This window comes from Ostrea edulis, chromosome 4 (genome assembly GCF_947568905.1).
Source record: "Ostrea edulis chromosome 4, xbOstEdul1.1, whole genome shotgun sequence".
Lineage (NCBI taxonomy): Eukaryota > Metazoa > Mollusca > Bivalvia > Ostreida > Ostreidae > Ostrea > Ostrea edulis.
The window spans coordinates 17,240,582-17,264,884 of record NC_079167.1 but is presented as its reverse complement, the minus strand read 5'-3'; the positions used below and the strand labels follow the sequence as shown (position 1 = coordinate 17,264,884).

General features: G+C 34.5%; 1 protein-coding gene across 3 annotated transcripts in view; it reads left to right on the top strand.

Annotated features, from left to right (window-relative positions):
• LOC125670190 (atrial natriuretic peptide-converting enzyme-like) overlaps window positions 1–24,303 on the top strand; it is a 40,635-nt gene that overhangs the window by 11,241 nt on the left and 5,091 nt on the right. Inside the window, exons 1-14 of one of the 3 annotated variants that reach the window (XM_056162097.1) lie at window positions 762–1,136; window positions 7,351–7,585; window positions 7,896–7,955; window positions 8,198–8,328; window positions 13,004–13,071; window positions 13,167–13,330; window positions 13,757–13,792; window positions 13,939–14,175; window positions 19,474–19,560; window positions 19,649–19,915; window positions 20,298–20,441; window positions 20,701–20,808; window positions 22,171–22,287; window positions 22,597–22,729. In XM_056162097.1, the coding sequence (XP_056018072.1) occupies window positions 1,077–1,136; window positions 7,351–7,585; window positions 7,896–7,955; window positions 8,198–8,328; window positions 13,004–13,071; window positions 13,167–13,330; window positions 13,757–13,792; window positions 13,939–14,175; window positions 19,474–19,560; window positions 19,649–19,915; window positions 20,298–20,441; window positions 20,701–20,808; window positions 22,171–22,287; window positions 22,597–22,729 (1,847 nt within the window). In that variant the 5' untranslated portion in view covers window positions 762–1,076. Of the gene's footprint in view, window positions 1–761; window positions 1,137–7,157; window positions 7,586–7,895; window positions 7,956–8,197; window positions 8,329–13,003; window positions 13,072–13,166; window positions 13,331–13,756; window positions 13,793–13,938; window positions 14,176–19,473; window positions 19,561–19,648; window positions 19,916–20,297; window positions 20,442–20,700; window positions 20,809–22,170; window positions 22,288–22,596; window positions 22,730–24,303 lie in introns of those variants that run through there. The other 2 variants (XM_048905217.2, XM_056162096.1) reach the window with 2 other exon arrangements.

Sequence of the window (24,303 nt, the reverse complement as noted above, 5' to 3'; positions counted from 1 at the left end):
ACATGTAGCTAATACAGATTTAATCTTTCAAGTCATACCTTTTTAAAAAATGTCTCTTTCAACAACGAAATTGCTACGAAAGCAGAGGAAAAGTCTAAACTTGGCTAACATTTTAAGAAGATAAGTTTGTTAATGATATAAGATAGACATTGGGAGGTCTGCTAAAGAATGGTGACTATTAAGGTTGTTTATATCCTAAAAAAAAAACCCAACAACCAACCAACAAACAAAAATACCCCCACCGCATTCCACGGTCACCGGTGGATGACGAAGAAAATACTTTGTAAATAGTGAAGTTTAGAAAATATTAGTCAATCACGCAAGTCAAATATGAAATCCTTTCCTATATCACTTTTCTAAAATGACCCATGCAAAGGTCTTTCATCATGGTATATTCTTTTTGAAATCTCTATGCTACTTACGTTCAATGCCAAATCGTTATAAAACAATTTACTATATCGAACACTATTCGCTAAGTGGCATGCGTACCATATGTGTCTGTTACAACTTCATTTAGCGAAAGAGATAAGGTTTTTAAAAACAAATTATCACTTACTTCCATTATTTTCATTCGATGATAATGTCTTTTTGAGGACTGTAAAATGACAGACAAAAACTGGAAAACAGATGAGCATTAATGATTTACGAGAGCAAGATGTCCGCACATGCAGTTGCATACCTTCTAAAACTACACTACGATGTAATTGATCTAATATAAGACACTATTGGCCTGTACTTACCGACCCGTCAAATCAGTCTTCCCGCGATTATGACTGGACGTCTACTTTGAGAGGAATTAATGTGTATGTATATACTATTTCCCTAATCACCATCGTCTCTATTGAACATCAGAGGTGTAATTTGTTGTGAAGGAGTTTTTTCCCCGGAGTCTTATCGATTTTGAGAACAGAACAATAGTTTTCATCTCTCGGTGAAGTGCATAGTTTCACTTTGATATTTCTTTTGTGTATGGATAACAGTAATACGCATTTAAAGAAACTTTTGCTGCATTTTGATTTATTATTAACAAATGACGCGAAATGATCAAGTGAAGAACAAGACATCTATTGAAAATCATGCCGCGTATACGGAGAAATCCTTCCGGGGGATATTCCTATATACGGTCATTGTTTCAGGTAAGAAATGTAAAGTTTAGCTATTTTTTCAAAAAGGCTTTTTATTTTATTTTGATATTTCTGTAATTTACAGACTGTGTCATAGGCAATATTGTCAAAAATATCATTCACCCTGAAATTAAAAAATAAATAAATTAATTAAAAAATAAAAGTAAATAAATAAAAACGAGGAAAGAAAGTTATAGACGGGTTTACGACAGAAAATTCAGAAGAACGTTGCGACGACTTATACGGTAGAGAACAAATTAACTGCTGTTAACACGATTGTTCGCAAGTTAAAGTACGTACAACATAAATTGCAGGGTAAAATCATTTAACAGTTAACAAAAACTGTTATAATAAGCCTTTGAACAAAAAAGAACTTTCCTATTCAGCTTATCTAAAAGTTTTTGCTTGCTCTGTAGCGGTGAGTTACGTGTAAATGGATACGCAACACATGCAGGATAATAGCATCTCAGTAATCTAAATAAATAAGAAATGTTTATAAACACGCGTATAGAACGAGAGTGGTGATGTGCAAATCACCCGACCAGTTAGGAATGGTGATTCTGTTGATTAAGAAACTTTGCCATGCGTAGGTGAGAGGAACTTGCACCCCATCATGCCCCAAGATGAGAACACTCATCTATCATTGCTGATTACGACTGTCAATCACTAGAATATTCCATTGTACAGAAAACACACGTAAATTAACGTGTTTAACGTCAATTTTATGAGATTCATTTAATCCATTGAACTTGAGAACTAATATGAAAAATTGAAGATAAAAACAATTAATATATATCGTTATAATAAGATACAGAAAGGAAGAACAGGGCAAATATACACATTGTTACATGGTGTACTAGCACCTTAGGATCGCATGAAATTGTCTTTACTGTGAAATCCAATATGATATCAATCATACATGCAACATACATATTTTAGCATTTAGCATAAATAGGGTTTGTGTGTGTGTGGGTTTTTTATTCTCTCTCTCTCTGATATTATTTTTATACTACCAGTGCCGATTTAGTACTTTCAGCTGAAAATCAGCTACATAATTTTTTGAGAACTGTACGTGTGGGTATTGCTCCAGCTTGATTTTTCTCTGTTTTGTTTGACACCGCGTATGTAAGATCTTTATAAGTAATCTATTAATTGATTGTTAAAATGACAGTTCTTTAAAATTTAGGTCAAATTTGTTTACAGAATGTCGAGACTATTGTACCTTTTTAAAATTAGTTTCAAGATTTCAACGATTTCTTTCATCGATCAGATTAAAATTTGTTTAAACCAATAAGCGGAGAAAATATGAAATTCTTATGGTGGCCTTGAAATAACGAAAAACGCCAAGCAAAAAGATGACAAGTTAGGTCGCTAATTGGCAGGTTTTCTTTGTCGTCTTTTCGCCGGCATTTTTACGTCTTTTCGTTATTTCAGGGCGAAAAGTCGCTAATTATCGTTTTGTCGTCTTTTCATCTCGAAATAACGAAAAGACGACGAATTGTTAAGTGGCACAAATCAGCCACCATAATCTTTGCTGGGAAGATTGTTTTCCATGACAATTGTAGGTACAGTTTTTATTTAATTGAAAATAACAATTTAGTAGATTTTTATCATTAAGAAATAAAATAAAATATATGTACGAATACATACAATCTGTCTTATAGTTACTGTACATGTTGACGCATCACGACTGACCTTTTAGTTACCTATCCAGGTAGATACGACAGGTAATTAATTCACATACCGTAAACTGATCTTTCTATGCGGTGTACGGTCTTCGGGTGTGAAAGTGATGGCGTTGTGGTTTAGAGAAACTAAATTAACTTTAACTGGTCCCCGTTATGCAACCTTATGATAACACAGGTAGGTGTGGGGTAGTAGGCGTGAATGAAGTTATGATAACCACGACCACCTGCCCTCCATCTGTGTTTTACCTGAGTTTTACCTGTATTTTAGCAGAATTCATTTCAAGTTCATTTTTCTCTCTCAAAACATATATTATGGTACACGAGGTACAAAAGAGATAAAAAGAAACATAGGGGCAATGTATGAATACAGAATTCTTTTTATGTAATACCCGTTTAATGATGATCACAGAAACGTGTTGCTCTGACCCCAACAGTAAGACAGACAACATTACTTGTGTGAATTGTCATTTATTGTGATGACAATGTAAAAAGGGGAGATCACCCAGAATGATATACATTGGTACTACTTAGAATTGCGTAGTGATCTCCCCTGATATAAAAACAAATTAATGTAGAAATAAAAAATGACACTGTAAAAAGGGGAGATCACCCATAAATATATCATACATTGTTGCTATTGAAAGTTGCCTAATATAATCTCCCCTGATATAAAACAAAATACTGTAAGATTTAAAAACAGAGAACAAAGTGTAAAAAACATATATACAATACAACCCAAAAGTTGGCATTCAAAAACAATGAATACTTTATTTCTAATTCAGAGTCCACAAGTAGACAAACATGAGATGATTGCAACAATGTATGTGTTTACCCGGGATTGCCAGTCAACATTTATTAAACAAAAAAGGTCTGAGGGAAAACGATACAAAGAATCATAAACTGAATAAGAACAGACTGACCAATACATATGAGGAATGAACATTTTTCTGTGTAGATGTGCTGTATTGTACTGTAAATATGCATGCGAAATATACAGGTCTAATATATTATTTCATAGTATCATAAAATTTCATAGTATTTTATGTACTATTATGTATGACGTTTATCTATAATCACAAAACAATTTACAGTGCTGATAAGTGCTGGTTAGTAAATTCGGTGTAAGAATTCTGTTTTAGAACAGTTGTATATAAAATAAATCAAAAAATCAACTGTAGAAAATACGTGTACTTCATATATAATGTAAATAAGGAAACCAACTACGTAAGATAGTTTATTGAGAGTTTTGAATCTTGACATGATACAGGCTACAGCAACTAGGTCATCATTTTTTATCTATACTAAATTTTCAAACGTGTACAACACCAATCTAATTAGAATTAGATGTTAGATCCGCTCAGTGAGTATGTGAGCGGATCTTAATTTGATTGGTACAAAACGGAACAACTATTAAACGGAAATAATACAACATGCATTATTTATTTTCAAGATTAGTAATGAATATCTTAAATCCGTACAAATATTTAGTACCAGTGCAGTACATTTACTTATTAAGTTTTAAAGAAATCTACTTCGGTCAATTGAAGCTATGTATGCACTTTTTGATGTATAATTTAAGTATAGTTTAAGATATACCATAGAAAGGGAATACTGTAATCACCATTTTACAATGCCTAACCCTTTTGAAACAAATTGCGTAATACGTTGAGATCATTCTCAGAATAAGTGTCGCTTCGAGTATATTTTATGGCGATACCTTCAAGTATTTGATTGGCCAAACATCAGTCACATGGTGCATTTTAACTTGTAATACTTCACATGATATCATTTAAGATTTGAAGTAATATTGATAATTATTAAATAAGTTCTTAAATTTAAAATATTCTAAATACGGATCTTTTTAATCAACGAAATGTACTACAAGGACATCTCAAAACCAATCATATTTAATAAATTTCATTTTTGAAACTACATGAAAGTACATGAACTGGGACACCTCACTCCGGCATACTTCATGACGCGCGTTAGCACTTTGCGAAAAATAAGCCAGCGTGAAGCATTGGAGTTTATACCCTCATGTATTTTTAAAAAAGAAATTCATTTGTACTTCATCAAATTAAGATACTACGTTAAGTTAAAATCATACTTATCTGTATTCATACGAGCATTGTATACAACTGCAATGTGAGGAAATGGTTATCATTGCAATTTGTAGAGATAACAAAGACAAAAACATTTGAAATGTAAGTATATCAAAAATGGGCATCTGTTTGATTGAAATGCATTGTTAACCGAAAATATATCGGTTTTTTTATTCATCATTTAAACGAACTGATCAAAAGTTATCTCTCCTCACCATCCGTGTTGGAATAAATGATTAAGATTAAGTTAATATATATACATAATTACATATATATATATATTTAATGTGTATATTCTGGATTCAGATATTTAATGTGTATATTCTGGCTTCAGATATTTAATGTGTAAATTCTAATGTATAGATTCTGGCATTCTGAATACTAAGGAAATAATCAAGTACTGGTCCATTATATCGTTTTATATATATATATATATAATTCAAAAGAATAAACTCCAAAATGATCACATAATAATCAACGATCATGCAGTTCCTGCTAGTACTAATGCCTTACGGCTCTTCAGGCAGTTTGACTTGAATGTTTCAGTTTCATAGTTATATGTATATATATATATATATATATATATATATATATATATATATATATAAAACGATATAATGGACCAGTACTTGATTATTTCCTTAGTATTCAGAATCTATACATTAGAATCTACACATTAAATATCTGAAGCCAGAATCTACACATTAAATATCTGAAAGAACGTTCGCTATACAGGTCTAGTTCAGAGATTTGGGTCGTGTTGTTATTGGCTAAACGGTAACAAATGTCCATTCCTTTACATATATCCTTTGTGTCGGTCGATGTTCTTTCGTTTGGTCGACGTTTCCGTTGCAGGAAGCTCTGTAATTAGTGTCGTCGAACTAAGAATGATATGCCCTTTAGGTCATATACAAAATATAACAAACAGCCAAGTCTCCAACATCCATCTCCAGTGACTGTGTAAATTACCTAGGACATGTCATAAAACCTCTCTTTCACTTTGTATCAATCTTAAATCTTGTGTTCTTCCAGATTGGATTTACAATTCAATCGCCTCTCTTCAATCAGCATAAACAAATTTTGAGGGAAATCAATTTTCTCCTAAAGGTCTTTCGAGGGCATTATTTTAGAACTTGGAATATGTTGAAACAATGCATTATATCATATGAAAAACTAGTCTTTCGGATTGACTGGATTGATCAAACTTTAAAGTTTCTATGATATTACCGTAACAATTTTTCATGACCTTCATTAAGTGATCTGTATATTTTCACAGTCCACATTTTACCACTTATATTTGGATTTTAAAAATGTTCTAAATGGTTATGAATGACGCTCGTTTAATACGCACCATGATAAAATTTCCTAGTGTTTCCATGAGATCAGTTTTTTTTTAATTCATGTAGGGTTTCTTTACATCAAATCGATTTTGAAATTGGTTAACGTTTTACTAATCCCCGTCTCTCATTTGGACATTACTGCATGTGTTTGCCATGATTACTTTAATCTTTATCTCTTAATCTAAGACTCGCTCTTTTTCTGAAACAAATCACCGGTATTACTAGTAGTATATATTATTTTTTTTTTTTTATCGTATTGCGTTTTGCGCACTCAACGTTCTGACCCCCACATCACCATCCCCCTTAATTTTCTAGTAACTCTAACTAGAAGAAGATGTATTCCTCAATTTTTCTCTCCTTCTCTCATTTAAAACCATTCCCCGGAATAATGAAGATATTATATTTATATTAAATTCAATTGATTTGTTAATTATTATGGACATGCTATGTACTAAAAACCCCAACAAATGTAAGCCGAACCCAATCAGAGGAGGTTGTTGTACCTGGCGTGGCTTATTCTTCTACACGGAAATTAATTAAAGTTGATTAAATGGAGACATACGGTTAAATATGTAGGGAAAATGCATGTAGTCGTACAAAACGTCGATATATATTCTGCACATCTTTTCAATTTCCTATGTTCAATGTTCTTTGAAGATGACATGTAATTTCTTTCCAAGTGTTTACTAATAGCCGCTGTCTTCAAAAAAGACTTTTTGATGAAATCCATGAAAGATCACGTAATAGGGACTAAATGGTATGCAGGTTGGAACAATAATTACCCCGTTCACACGGCTTGAGTTTGGTTATACAGGATCGATTCCTGGGATCCAATGAATACTTGATTAGATTTTTTTTTCTCCTATCAGAATCTTATGATGGCTGGTCCTTCCAGACGACCGTCTTGCAAAAAGTTCAAACAAAATTTCAGGTTGATGTCCATTGAGCAGTTCTTTTTCGACATGAACTCAATTAAGCTGATACAATAATTTTATGAGTTATAAAAAAAATGAGTGGGACTGTTAATAAGATTCCGATGCAAGTTTTTCATTTAAGAAGTTATAAAGGATGTGACGAAAATGTTACCCTTCTTCAGGCTTGCTATGACAATCCGTTGTTCCAACAAGAAGAGGCGAAGTTCAATTTAGATGGTACCCTTGAAAAGAAACCACGCTCTAAAGACTATGCCCCGGCTGACGAAATCCCAGAGATCAAATTTAAGGAAAAGGACGAAGCGACGAAAAAACGAAAGCTATGCATCATCGGCTTCATTATTTGCTGTGTCGCCGTGATTGGATTTTTAGTTGGATATTTAATTAGTTCCGCACAAAGTATGTTCCATCTTTTTATTGTCGGTCAATGTAAATTATATATTCAATTCAATCAATTTCTTCTCACAAACTTAGCATATAAAAAACATAGAAAAATGAAATAGAAGAATTCAAACAAAGTTGCGTTTTTGAAAATTTATGTAGTGAGAAAACAGTAGTAATCCAGAAGGTTTTCCCAATTTCATATTCTCTCCCCTGTTAGGGATCTTCCAAAAATCTATATCAAATGTATAAAATTTGTTGCCTGGACATTGTTTGATTGTTTTGAAACATGTCATACTTGTTAAATATTAAACAATTTTTTTTAAAGGAAAAGACACCACACACCCCAATGATTACGCAACCACCACACCTACACACGTGCCTTTGTGTAAGTATAGTCTATTAGTAGGTTTATGATTTTGTATCCTCTTTGATCAGTCACTACGACCGACTCGTAAGAAGTAAAGTACGCCGTTTCACCCGTATTAAAGAATGGACACGTATATTCATGCTCATAGCTTATCTTTTTTTTTTTTTCTTGTCTGATATGAATTTCTGATATAAAATATGGTACAAACATGTTTATTTTTCTCTATACTTATTTTTCTGATCACGTTGTTGATTTTGCAGTTTCCTACCAAACAGACACATTTAACGGAAGCCTGATTATAATAGCTGGACCCTATTCCTCCTACAATACAGATTATTCAGAAAAACAGTCGATAGCTTACCAGTATTTTTCTAGGACATTTTTATATCAGGTATGACACCTCCGTCACATGGGCAATGCATTTTTTTTATGTGTACTGATGTAGGCCCAGAATATAGATGTATCAAAATTTGTTTGCTTTGTTTATTGTTTTACATGTACCTCCCATTCAAGATTTTTCACTTCTGTCGAGAAATCACCAGCTCTAAGTGAAGTGCCGTGATTTTTTTTTTTTACCTATGTATGGCACTCAAGACCATGACAGTATGGTTTCTTTATTGTGCCAATGCTTCTCCGTTTTTGAATTTCGAAAGACCTGTGAAAGACCCGTAACTTTCACTTTTAATGCCGGATGCTTGACTTTCACTTTTAATGCCGGATGCTTGACTTTCACTTTTAATGCCGGATGTTAATGCCGGATGCCATTCTCTCAACAGAGGGCGCGTTACGCATGCTTCACATACACCTCTGTCAACGCTTGAAATCACGTGACAATATAATCACATGATATAAACAATCATTCTCGGTTTCCTTTCCCTCTAAAAGTTCAGGCAACATGTGATACATTAGGCTCTTTTCATAGCCAACTGACACTTTAGTAAGTGCATATTTACCGTTTAGCTGTTTGTCTCTTATTTTACAAGTTTTATCGTATTTTTACAGCCTTTCTTACTTTTGATTCCATGTTTACATTTAAATCTCCACCACGTGTATATCCTACATTCATACGCATATTACGAAGTAGTTCCAAATTTATGATCAGAAAACGGCGATTTTAAACTATTTACAGTAAGCATCAATTTGATTGCACCAAAAACATATAATACGACTAAATATTTAGTCCAAAACATAAATGTTGGATCAAAGAAACTTTTACAAGATTTCTGTAAAAAGCCGTTGACAGAGGTGTAGTGCGAGGTGCGCACGGAACTCTGGGTAGAGAATGGCCGGATGCTTGACACTCCACCTTAGGTTTGACGTGGCGCTAGTATCGAACGTTTTTGCCTAGAATTCAGAAAATACACTTCATTTCAAATTTCAAAATGTGTTTGCCATTCTAAGCATAAAGCCAAACTTAAAATTCTACTTCATGATGGGTGATGTCGGTGCACAGCAATTCCCAGTTGAGAGACTGTTTCAACTTTTGTGAACTAGATCACAAATTCATGAAGTTTTCAATCAAATTTGCAAATAAACAGTATCGTATTTGTAACGATTTTGAAATAAGACAATGATTTTGATGTGAATTCCAAATTAAATATATTTTGCATCCATCAGTTGTGTATCTGATATTTTACACCATTTATGTAAAGTTTGTTTAACTTTTCGAGAATCACTGTAAAAAATATCACAAATTCAATGTAAATGATGTACTTGTTGATGACAAGTAAATCCACTAATTTGTTGTGTGTTTCTAACACAGAGTAACTCAATACTACTGAAATAATTCACTGTCAATTAGACTGATTCAAAAACATGTAATAAGATCACTTTCAATTGAAAACAACAGCTGATTGACGTATGCATACGCATTATGCATATCATGTGAATCTGTGTTCTTACTCGACTCGGTGATTTTCGACCTCTCCGTCTCTATAAGCCACCTGAGAATTCCAGCAATTGTCTTCTACATCCCCTTTGCTTCGTAGAAAATTAAAAGTGGACATCACTTTTCAGACCGCCGATATTAGCAATAAAGCCCCGTCTTAATAATATCCTGCTCGTCAGCAATATCAAAGCTGGCAGAAAATCCATGGTTTCATCTATTTTTGTACCAGAAGAAAACTTGTTACAAATGTCATGTGTTGTTTCCGATACTAATCCTGCTGTATCGTAGCCATTCTGTTTTCATTAAACTGGCATCTACCAATTTATATCGATAGACTGAGAGAATCCTAAAATTGTTCAGAATACAGAGTAATTCTGATTAAACATTGTACGGATTGTCTCATTCTAATGTAGTGACGTATACATGGTGTTCAGAATTAATACGGCATCATCCTCTCGGTTATTACATTTCTATATTTAGAAGTATAGATTACTAACTGAGACTAATAGTTTCATGGTTACGTTCCCGTTCAAGAAAGAATCGTGTTTTAATAGATATGAATAATATATACTGTAGTTTGATATAGATCTACCCGTATTTCAATACGCCATTCAAAATGGGCAAACAAAATCCAATGACTGTTCAATTCAAACACGTATAGCGATCAAAACTAAATCGTTTATGTTTATATGGTATGTCCAGGGGCCCGTGTTTACCCAACTCTTTATTTTGTATTCCTTATAGGACTTGTGAGATTGATCACTGTTCATTATCGTCACCTTTCATGAAGCACAAGGCTAACAAGGGCATAAGTAATACACTAATGGAAAAAAGTAACTTGGCATATCTTCAAATAAGACTTTTATCATAGGTACAATTAAGATGAATTAGCATCATAATTAAATGTCAAATGTCTGCAGTAATGTTAAGCGAGAATACCAAAAAGAACAAAGGTCGTGTATTTGTAGATTCAAAAAGTCAATAATATACAGTTATTGACCTCTAATGAGGTCTACTCGTGACTATATGGACCTGGTCAGGTTAACCAATAGTTGACTAGGTCGTATAGTCATGAACATACCAAATCAAAAGTCAATAACTGATTTATCAAATGATCAGAAATTTTACACAAATTTTCACATCATTTCATTCTAATTCCTTCAACAAATAAAAACGTGCATTATAGCACATCATGAATAACAATATTTCAACAGCCAAAAACCTAGAAACTGTAACAGTTGATAAAACTGTCAGCAAATCTATTGTTGGTTAAGAGAGAAATTCCGAGTAAACCTCCCAAAGTTAATAGTGCGGTGAACTCTGCGATACACGGCAGAAAATTAAAGATTATCTGGACCAATCAGAGAGCATCCAACTTCCTAATAATTTGATGATAGGGTGTGACCGTCATTAGCATCGATGCATGACTGACAACGACGTATTAGTAATACAACCATATAGATTTAAAAAAATGTGAAATGTTGTTTCAAATTTGAACCAGCTCCTCATCCATTCCAATGTGAATTTGGATGAGTAAACAGACAATGTTCCATGTCATCCCAAACCTGTTCAATGGGTAAATATCGGGGGAAACAGCAGGCCGAGACATCGACTTTGTGGTTTTCCAAGGAAGTCAAGAACAACTCGTGCAACACGGGATTGTTGTCTGCGACTTTGGACAAAGGAGAAGATAGATTAAATGGCAGATTTGGGAGGAAGGGTTAAACGCTGTTTGGCAACAATATTTAAGCCATTTTACGGAGGTGAAGGACAAGACATGTTGAATAATTTCGTTGCTGTGCCGAATTCCTGTTAGATTTCCACCAATGACCACAAAGAGGGTTTTCCCCACGTGCAGTTATGCATTTTAAAACTATTACACTATATCCACCAAAAAACTGACATACAGCGCAGGCGTCTATGAAGCGTTTTCACAACTCTTCGGTAAACTCTTGATCGGCCGGTGCTGCTGTGTAGATGAAAACGAGACATATTGTGACCATTCTTGCATTCCAAAGCGCTAACGATGTCTACACCATGCCAGACTAGCCACGCGATGTCGCTGCAACATCACGGGGCGGGTCGCTTGGTGTCGATGTTACGTATGTTTCCGCAGTCTGTTACGAATGGTTCTTGAACTTATCATATTCAGACCGGGAGAGTTCTAGCTGAATAACTTGAAGTGTAGATGGACAAGTCGAAAAAATTGTCTTGCCAGTGTGGCATCACGCACGGACATCTAAAACGTGGACGGTCTTGTGTGCTTCCAAATTGACGGTATAGCGCCTCCAAAGGGATCATGTGGTATTTAGATGTTCTCCAAATTCTTCTGCAACCCTGTTCTGATCCATTCCAGTTTCCAGCATACTCATGACGCGAAGACGAACAGCTGCATTACTTAACGACACTTGTTCCAAACAAACTATTTTTTTTTTAAATCATAAAAATGGAAACTAAATTTATAAGTAAAATGAATACAATGTATCATATAAAATGTAATTTATTCCCATGATTTCTCAATAAAGTTGGGAAAATTTGTAAAGAGTTCTATCGAGCGAAGTAATATTTTTTACCGGTATTAAATGAGATCTGTTTAAAATTATGGCTGATGTATCTTTAGTTACTGATTTTACGTTTTTCTCGATAAGTCTTTCCTTAAGCTGATGTTTCTATTTTTCCAGATTGATCTTAAAGTGATAAATGCATGTCTTGCCTTTTCTATTCTTGATCTTTTCTATTCTTGATCCCATGTCTTCATCTGTTCCTCCCTTTCTACTAATGATGCTGTTGTTGTAGCCTAACGATCAGGACGGTCGCTTTGCAACGAGAAGGTCCCGAATTCTATTCTGAATCTGGAGCACCGCGTCAAACTTAAGACGACTTATATAAGTAGTGATTGTTTCTACACCAAGTGACCGGCAGTGAAAGTCACAAAGGGTCTGCCTACAGTATAAGGATACAAAACAAAACCTGGAAATATTGTTATTGGGTATAGGGCTACACTTTGGCACTGGAAAGACACGATGTCTACATACCATGGGTCACAAGGAATGGAGAATAGGATTTAAAATATTCCAAAGTTGTACGATCGATAATCGTCAAGGCTGCTGATCTATATTTTGTTTTGTGTGTTGTTACTCAACGGCATAGAATGATTATATAATTTTATTATTTTCAGATGAGTTTAATATTTACACAAAGTCCATATCGATCACAATTCAGTTCTACGACTATTAACGAGATCAGGTATTTTAGATAACAGTTGAAGTGTTTTAATAGGTCGATTTTAAGATGAAACGTTATCTTCAATGACTGGGACTGATTATATTTTTGTACTACAGACCAGAAAATGGACAACTGACTGGCGTCCACTTTACCATAAAGTTAACATCATCAATAAATGTCTACAATTGGACAGAATCATCGCTGGTGTCGCTGCTTGTTTCCGGTTTTCGAAGTGGAGTGATTGGAGCGTCACCAAATTCAATAAAAATTACAGCACTCAGTCAGTTTTATGAATGTCATTACCCTTTTAATTAACAAATTGAAAGATTCGATTGCTATTTGTAATTGTATTAAGCTAGAACTTTCTGGATATGATTTCGAACGTGCTTCATTATACGTTATACTGATAAATCTTAACAAAATAGATACTAGAATTATAATTCTAATGGAATGCGAAATCAAAAATGTCGCCATTTGTATAACTTGTTATATAATGCTCTGTTTTCACCAGTTTTCATTTCGTGGAATTGTCTAATACTAGCAATGCATTTTTCGATTGTACATAATTTTTGTGGAAAAGTTATCTATGTTCTATGCAAAACATTGTGCTTCGTTGATCACTTTATTTCGTGGTCTGGCACAACCATGAAAATTGGTATTCAATGAAAAATGATGAAACCTAGTAAATCTTTACGTTTATCCACAGGGAAAATTTTGCCAACAACTCCGCCTGTTGTACCAGGTATGAGAGAAATCATTTTCAATAATATCATATGATGGTGGCCTTAACACTATGTCGTTTTTTTTTAAATTATAAAAACGGCTGAGAGCTGAACTTAAATGAACCCAATCAAAGTCACAAAGGAACTCTGGTTGTTTTTTTTCCAGGACAGTGTTATGAAGTAAACATCAACCAATGCAAAAACCATACAGCTTATAGTCTGACAACCCTACCAAATGCATTCGGTCATACTACGCTATTGGAAGTGACAGCATCTTCGTCCAAGTACCCCGAAATTTTTGAAGATCAATGTTATGGATATGCTAAAGATTTCTGGTGCTCGGTGTATAATCCTGAATGTAAAAATGGACAACCTGTACTGCCATGCAAACAATATTGCCAAGGTATTGACATCAATTCTTTAAGATTTTTTCCAAACTTTTCTAAGGATAGGTTAAAGTTCAGTCATCTGCTTGGTATGGTTGATAGCTATACACAGAATGTAGTTAATTATAGTGTACTAGTATCCTTGACAATAACACTTTAATAAAAACGTCCTATAAGTTGAATAACTTCCTGTGTAGTAAAAAATTAATATAATGTAAAGTTATATATGTAATATTGATTTGAACATATTTTATTGTACATACATGATATACAAAAGGATCAGAAACAAGTTCAAATAACTTACGAGTTCTTCTCCTTATGTAATATTGGTGCTCTGCCAAAGTTCCATATAATGATGGAACAACAAACATTACATAACACCAGTATTGTGTGAAATATTGTCATTAATTAGATGACAATAAACAAATATTTTTCTATGCAAGGTGAAGATAACGAACAGTGGTCAATCTCATAACTCCTATAAGCAATACAAAATAGATAGTTGGGCAAACACGGACCCCTGGACACAACAAAAACAAGCTAAGGGGAGATCTAGACAATACTGACAGCACAACTTGCTTCTATAAAAATCCCTGAATATGATAAAGTTATCTCCCCTATCATACAACTAAAATTAAAAACTTGACAAAATAAAATATCTAAAAATCATCGAATGATATATACAAAACAAAAAACATTAGCCACAAAAGGCAAACAGCATGTTTGCAACCCCCACACAAAGAGGTAATATGTTGTCTTTTGATATGTTTGGCTACTTTAATGGTATGTTTGTTTGATTTACATCCCGTTCGAGAATTTTGCACGTATATAGAGACGTCCCAGTTGCAATACAGTAAAAAAAAGTTTGAGACTTTGGTCCAATATAATAGTAAAAAATTTGACACTTTTGTTTACTTTTGTAAAGTAAAAACTTTGATACTTTGATGGTACAGGGGTTTCAACAGTCTCGATTGAAGTCAGCATTTCGCACAATCTAATTAAAATTAGATGTTGGATCCGCTCGCATGCTCGCTACACAAACATCTAACAACATCCCGTAGAGGGTCACGTCAGAGGTCAAATTCGATTGACCAATGAAATCACCGCTGGCAAAATCATTGAATGTTTGTTGAAGCCGATAAGTCTAGAGTGATACCGAATTTGACCTCTGACGTGACCCTCTATGGGATGTTTTTAGATGTTTGTGTAGCGAGTATGCAAGCGGATCCAACATCTAATTTCAATTGGATTGTATTTCGCAAATTATATGGTCGTTATAACGATCTAGTTCGTCAATACAACCTATCATTGTGTAAAATGCTGTCTGACGTGTTTCATACCGATTGTTAAGCCGTTCTTGGCACACTGATTTGGACTGCGGATAACTCCGTTTACCTGATCAGGATATAGGGCTCACGGCGGGTGTGACCGGTCAACAGGGGATGCTTACTCCTCCTAGGCACCTGATCCCACCTCTGGCGTGTCCAGGGGTCCGTGTTTGCCCAACTATCTATTTTGTATTGCTTGTAGGAGTTATGGTATTGATCACTATTCGTTATCTTCACCTTGCATACTCTATGATAATGAAAACTATGATACTATGATAGGAAAAACTTCGATACTCTTTGATCAATTAAAACTTTGATACTTTGGATAGTAAAAACTTCGATAGGTTTGTCTACCATAATAGAAAAAAATCTTTCAAACTTAAACACACAGCTTATAATGAAATATTTGAAACTTAGTACATAAACAAAACCTCACAAAATAACAATATGCATCTCCATTACCTACAGAAACGTTACAATTGAATAGGATAATATGGTTGACTATGGTCATACATGCAGTTTATTTATGGTTGTAAATGGAACTCCATATCAAAATTGAAAAATATTCAAAAACACGTCATGAAAATTATATCATTATTTTCCCATAGATATGAAATTCTATAAATATGAGTTAGTGTACCTATACTGGATTTCAAAATTTCACAAAAACTACAACCAGAGACACATTGCAGGATCCATTAAATGTTCTCACAAGCCTCTGTCTTTACTCCTCAAGAAACTTCAGACTGTATGACAAAGCTTCTCCATCGTGAACTTCCCATATTTATGTAGCAACATTCCATTATCACCTGCATATGGTGTTTATATCTCTCAACTGATTCAATACGCAAGAGCTTGTTCTGCGTATAGTCAGTTTTTAAATCGAAGCAAGCTACTGACAAAAAAGTTGATTGTGCAGGGGTTTCAACAGTCTCGATTGAAGTAAGCATTTCGCAAATTCTATGGTCGTTATAACGATCTAGTTCATCAATACAACCTATCATTGGGTCAAATGCTGTCTGCCATGTTTCATACCGATTGTTAGGCCATTCTTGGCACACTGATTTTGACTACGGATAACTCCGTTTACCTTATCAGGATATAGGGCTCACGGCGGGTGTGACCGGTCGACAGGGGATGTTTACTTCTCGTAGGCACCTGATCCCATCTGATGTGTCCAGGGGTCCGTGTTTGCCCAACTATCTATTTTGTAATGCTTATAGGAGTGATGAGATTGATCACTGTTTGTTATCTTCACCTTTCACGCATTGTGGCACAACATATGCAAAAAGTAGTCGAATGAATATGAGTTACCGTACCTATACTGGATTCCTAAACTACATAAAACCCCTTACAAACAAAGATACATTGCTGGATCCAGTAAATGATCTACCAAGCCCCTATCTTTGCTCCTCACGAAAATGTTAACAGCTGTGAAGGAGAAACTTCAAACATACTGTGCGACTACATATGCCAGAAGTGGTGTTAATCAAACGTGGATTCTAAAAAATTCTAAAGAACTTTTAGTAAACTTGAAATCACAGAATTTTTCCCAAATCAATAGCATTAAAACCTATGACTTTTCAACACTATACACGATAATTCCTCACGATAAATTAAAGACTAGACTTTTTGACATCAAAGACAGTTGCTTCTTCAACAAAAACGGAAAACGGAAATATTCATATCTAGTGATCAGTCATTCAAAAACTTACTTTGTTAAACACCACTCTGATTCCACGCACAAGTACTCTGAAGTTGAAATAAAAAATATGCTAGAGTTCCTCATTGACAATATCTTCGTGGTCATTGGTGATCAGGTTTTTCCAACAGTCTGTTGGAATTCCCATGGGCACGGATTGTGCTCCTTTGTTAGCTGACCTGTTTTTATATTCATATGAAGCAGAATTTATTCAAAAACTTCTACGTGAGAAGAAAATATCTCTCGCTGTGACCTTCAATTCGACTTTTAGATATATCGATGACGTTTTGTCTACTAACAATGATAGCTTTCATTCATATGTCGATTTGATATATCCCTGTGAGCTCGAAATAAAGGACAACACAGAGTCGTCCACTTCTGCTTCATACTTAGATATCTTATTGAAAGTAGACATTAACGGCAAACTGACAACTCAACTGTATGACAAACGGGATGATTTCAGCTTCTCCATCGTCAACTTCTCACATTTATGTAGCAATATTCCATTATCACCTGCATATGGTGTTTATATATCTCAACTGATTCGATATGCAAGAGCTTGTTCTGGGTATAGTCAGTTTTTAAATCGAGGTAAGCTACTGACAAACACGTTGATGGTACAGGGATTTCAACAGTCTCGATTGAAGTCAGCATTTCGCAAATTCTATGGTCGTTATAACGATCTAGTTCGTCAATACAACCTCGCATTGGGTCAAATGCTGTCTGACGTGTTTCATACCGATTGTTAAGCCGTTCTTGGCACACTGATTTGGACTGCGAATAACTCCGTTTACCTGATCAGAATATGGGGCTCACGGCGGGTGTGACCGGTCAACAGGGGATGCTTACTCCTCCTAGGCACCTGATCCCACCTCTGGTGTGTCCAGGGGTCCGTGTTTGCCCAACTACATGTATCTATTTTGTATTGTTTGTAGGAGTTATGAGAGTGATCACTATTCGTTATCTTCACCTTACATGCAAAAAGTAGTGTAAATCAATTGTGCATTCTCAAGACTTTCAGAGAACTTTTAGTAAATTTGAAATCACAAAAACTCTAAAATCCACAGCATAAAAATTATGACTTTCAACACTTTACACCACCATTCATTACGAAAAATCAAAGACTATACCTTTTGAAATCATAGACATGCTTCTTCAATAAAAATGGAACTCGAAAAAATTCATATATTGTTATCAGTCCTCCAGATAATTACTTAAACACCACAACATTCGACGCACAAGTACTCTGTGGATTAAACAGATGCTAGAGTTCCTTATTGACAATATCAGCGTATTCCTTCGTGACCAGGCCTTCCATGAGAACGAATTGCGTTATTCTATTAGCCGACTGGTTTTATTTAATCTCATGAGGCATAATGTATTTTAAAAAATTCTATATGACAAGACAAAAATCTCTTCCTGTGACCTTCAATTCGACATTTAGACACATCGACGACGTTTTGTCCATTAACAATACCAATTTTCATTCATGTTTTGATTCGATATATCCTAGCGAACTCGAAATAAGACACTAAACGGTCTTCCCTATATACTTCATATTTGGATATTTTGTTTTGAATAGACATTCACTGCAAACTAATAAATTAACTTTATAACAAACGGATGACCCCGATCCAACTTTTCCATCGTTAATTTCTCATATTCATGTAGCAATAGTCCATTGTCACCTACATAAGGTGTTTATGTCTCTCAACTGATTCGATACGCAAGAGCATATTCTGCGTATGATCAATTTTTAAATCGAGGCAGGTTACTGACAAATAAGTATGTCACAGGGATTTCAACAATTTTGTTTAAAGTCATCATTTTACAAATTTTCGAGTCGTTATAATGTTCCGATTTGCAAATACAACCTGTCAGTAGGTCAAATTATATGTGACATGCTTCATACCAATTGTTTGACCGTTCTTTGCATACTAATTTGACTAAAGATTACTTAATTTAACTGATCAAGTTATAGGACTCATGGTGGGTTTGATCGGTCAACAGGGGGTGTTAACTCCTCCTAGGTACCTGATCCCACCTCTGGTATATCCAGGGGTCAGTAATTACCTTACTCTTAGTTTTGTATTCTTTGTGGGAATTATGAGATTGATCTTTGTTTGTTATATTCACCTTTTCATGAATAAAGATAAAGTGCGGATAGAGATCTTAGTATTAAATCTCAACAGTCTTATTACATGCATAGATTTTGGCAATGCGGTCATTTTGCTCACTGATACTTTTAATAATAGACTTCTTTTATTCTTGCTTTGTTTTTCTAGATGTTAAATCAGCCTGCGAGAATACTTCATTTCCGTTAGATTGCAACAGTCTACCAATTTCCAACTGCAGAGAAAACCCATTCAAACGTAAGGATACAATATCCTTTCTAAATCATATCGTTGTCTTGTCTAAAGCAGTCTGCCATTATCAAACAGTATAATTTTGCCTTTTCAGCTGGAAAATGTGTGGATGTACCATTTGGCCAATATTACAATGCCTGCATTGATTTGGGATTTAGTCAATCGGCATTTCCAAATTATAATCTTGATATCAACTTTCCGAGCCACAATATGATGCTGGAAGTAATTACTTATTTACAGAAGACAACACAGTGTTACAAACACTCGCAGTTGTTTGGTTGTTCTGTATTTGTTCCGAAATGTTCCGGAACAGAGGTTGTTTTTCAGCATGCTATTCCGCCCTGCAGGTCGCTTTGTGAAGGTGGGCAATGTATTTATTTGTTACAGATTCAATGTAATGTAGATGGACACTTCTTTGAAAATTCAAGAAATAACAACAGCAAATATTGATGGGCATTCAAAATTTTAATGTACAAGATTTATCTTTCAATTTGATTAATACTAGTACTATTTCTTAAAATGCTTGGGAATGCAAGTATTCATACTTGATCTGTAAGCATCAAGGATATAAATATTTCAGTACACTGTATACACCGCTATTTTATATTTCCGTTTTAAAAATTACAGACAATGTTTTGTAAAGAACTGAAATCTAATCCCTATGTTTAAAAATGGACTCGTTAATAATTGATAAATTATCAAATACAGTGCATATGTACAAAATGTATATTTCCATTGTGAAGAATACAAGAAGAACTGTTTTGTGTTCTGGGAGATCTTTGCTAGTCCCTGGCCTCAGAACCTGACGTGTTCATCACTGCCTGATGTAAACGACACCTCTGTATGTATCGGTTACCAAGAGGCTCACGAACCTCCAGATATAAAGGGTATCTATTTTTTTTATATACTTCATTATGGTATTTCTGTATACTAATGAATTATCCAATGGGTTCAACAGAAAAGAGTTTGTTATTTAACTATTTCGACATATTTAACTTTAAATTTGTCTTTATTACGTGCATTGTATGTTTCAAAATTTCAGTTATTTCAAAATACTAGTTTACAAATGCATAGAATCATTTTTTTCTTTGAATTCCAGATATGTTATTATAGTATGTGATGACTCAATTCTTAATTTTTCAACAGAATGTCAGCCAAACCAGATATCATGTGACACTGATCGTTGTATCGATGTATCGTTCTTATGTGACGGTTATAGTGACTGTGAAGATACTACAGATGAAGCTCAGTGTGGTACGTGTGCTTCTTGTAGTACAAGTTAATAGTAGAGAAAGCATGTACTTTAAAAAGTTAGCTCCTGAGCTTTTGAGCACAACTGCGCAGGATGCTACAACTAAGTATTTACCGGTTCAATACTGATCCCACTGGTGCAAACATATTACATACACATCAATTACTGAACCCTATCTAATGGGGGGGGGGGGGGGGATGCGTTAATTCAAATTTTGAAAGGGCTTAGAAGGGACTATATTTTGTAGCGGAAGGATTGAGAAAATGTGTACTTTGAAAAATGGTAATATTAATACTACGAGCTCAAAGATTTTTTTACAGCAGGAAATGTTTTCTTTTCCCTAACTGTTTTGATATCACACAAATTGATTATTTAGAAATTATAACCCATGCTTCCATTGTTTTGAAAATTCCCATTATTAAAAACGAAATATACATTTAGTCGTTACATTTACATTTTATTTTGAAAATTGGGATTTTAAAATATGAAGAGTGAAGATAACGAACAGTAATCAGTCCCACTAATCCCATAAGGAATACACAATTAAGAGTAGGACACATCAGAGGTGGGATCAGGTGCCTAAGAGGAGTAAGCATTCCCTGTTGACCGGTCACACCCTCCGTGAGACCCTATCTTGAAGGGCGTCCTAACAATCGGTATGAAAGAGGTCAGACAGCATCCGACCTAACGACAAATTATATTGCAAATATATAGGTGTTTATGTTAGGTTGTATCATCAATACGCCGGTTTCGAGATACGTCCGAGTTATTTCCCTTTGGAGAACTCTCGTACATAGTAAGGCGCGAAAGAATTTGTTTACACGCGGGAGTGGGACAGATATTCATCACAGCGTAAGTGAATGTACTCGGTAAGTTTCTCATACGCTGTTTGGTCACCCGAATTCGACTGATACACAAACTAAGTAAGTGATAAGTATTTATGGAGTAATTAAATACAGAGAATTCTTATCCTATCACTTTATTTCGCTGGTCATAAGTACCATATCCAAGATATTTCTTGCAAATATGACATTGTTTATATGTTTCCACTTCGGTAAAACATTTCTTTCGATAGTATTTAGTATTTCCCACATTTACATATTTAAAGAGAAGCCGCTTTTAATACATTTCATCGTCTTCCTCGTTGGCTGTATATCCACTCTGTCCCACTTAGGCATTCAAAGTTCCACTAAATGCATCTCCTATACAGAAGAGTTCGTATCTCGAAACTGGCGTATTACGCGTCACAGTGCCTATATCGAAAAATGAAATACATGTACAATGAAACTGCAGAAATGTAAATATCTATATTTACACAACGTTTTGAGCAATGGGAATAATTTATCTTTTTAAAACCGTTTTAGCCTCCTGCTCCACTGCAGAATACAAATGTAACCCGGCATCCAACCTATGCATCCAGAAGTCCCAAGTCTGCAATGGAATTTCAGATTGTTATGAAGAATTAGAAGAAGCCGAATGTAGTATGTATAGTGAAATATAAAATACACCGAACATTAATGTATACGACAGAACAATGAAATTGAACCCCGAGAAAATTAGTGTTTTAAGCATTTATATTTTTTGAAAAATAAAATACTTTTATGACCACAAAAACAAGAGATGTTAATAGAATATATTATTATTATATGCATGCTTTCTTGCCAATATTGAAATCCATTTCGCTAAATAAGGGATATTCTACATTAATTATTTAATCTTTCATGACAAAGAAAGTATAAATTGTACTTGTGATGTGTTTAATGAATAATTATTGTTGCCATTCTTTACAGTAAAACTTGGGAACGGATCAGACAGTGGTGTTGTTCAGATTTATAATCATGTCACAGATAACTGGGAAGAAGTCTGTGCAGAGAACTGGAATGACACATTTGGTGAAATTGTCTGTCAACAACTAGGATATAGGTGGGTATTACAAAGGCTGAATGAAATAATCATAAGTAATAAAAGTTTAACAGAAAAGCCCACTCGCTGTAAAAAGTCACTGTCTGATAGAGGATGCTCATTCCCCTAGGCATCTGATCCCACCTCTGGTATATCCCGGGGGTCGGTGTTTGTTCAACTCTTAATTTTGTATTCCTCATTGGAGTTATGAGATTGGTCACTGATCGTTATCCTCACCTTTTCATCTGCCCACACTCGGTAGAATTAATATACAACTAGAGTTGGGTACCGCAGAAAATAAAGGTACCGCGGTATACCGTGGTATTTGCAAAATACCGCGGTACATACCACAGTATACCGCAGATTTAATCTTCGAATATTATGATTCAATTTTAGTGGATTTTATATGTGATTTATTGAGCAGTTATTAGTTTATTGTTTGTAAATTGCATTTAATTTATTCAAATATAGATAATAAGGAAACTATCTTATTTAAATTTATTTTGAAACCAGTTAACAAAACAAACGTTTAATCCAACCATAAAAGTAAGCATATTATAGTACATACTATATAGCAGTGTCTCTGTATCATGACTAGAATCGACGGTGACTAGACTACTGACTGTCCCCCAGAACAACTATAAAAATAACTAATAGGGGGAAAACCTGTGGAATTTATTTGACTCGATCTCATAGTCTAGAAGTTCTTAGAGTCGCGAATGACGAGAACTTCTACATGTAGGATACGCCTGTTCACGTCTCTAAAGAGAATAACGAGAACATGTGCGCACGAACGTGTTCTTGTTCTTCGACCACAATTCCTACATTCTTGCATCTCAAACCCATTTACTCGGCGTTAAGAATCGGCAGGAATTTGTACTCACGCGAAGAACGGTGGTTTCGAACGCACAAGTCTGCATGTGCCATTTTATACTTGTTTTACTCGGGGTTTGCCTAATATGCGGAAATCGTATTCGACCCGCATAAACCAAACAACATAAATATATACCTTATGTATTAAAATGTTTTCTATTATTTATTTTTTAATTGTTATTTGTTTTCCTATCATTAATAATCAAATTATCGCGTTTTATACTTTGTATGTTTTACCCATTGTGTACAGCTATTAGACTTGTCTTTCATTACATCACAACGAAGGAACGATGTAAATAAAGTGAGTCACTGCGTACACAAATTTCTTTCATTATTTTTTCTTAATATTTTTATTTTGTTTCAATTTTATATTTTTGTTAAGAGTTATCAGACTTGAATATACCGGTATTTCGCCTCGTGTACACCTATTCCAAGTTCACCGTAAGGAGTGTCCATACCTCTGTCAACACTCCTGTATCTGGCATTTGATGAAAATCTTCTAAATACATAAAACGAAAGTCTTTCCAATAAGAGGATAAAGGAATTTCGAATAATTAAAACGAACGTGATAACAGATAAGGAATCGGCTGTATTAAATGAATAAGTGGTGCGTAGTAACTGAAATATCCTTATAGGTGTTTTGTAGTATTCTCATTATGAACAATATATAAGCAAATCACTCATAATGCTCCAAAGAATCCTTCATGAATAGATATAGATTG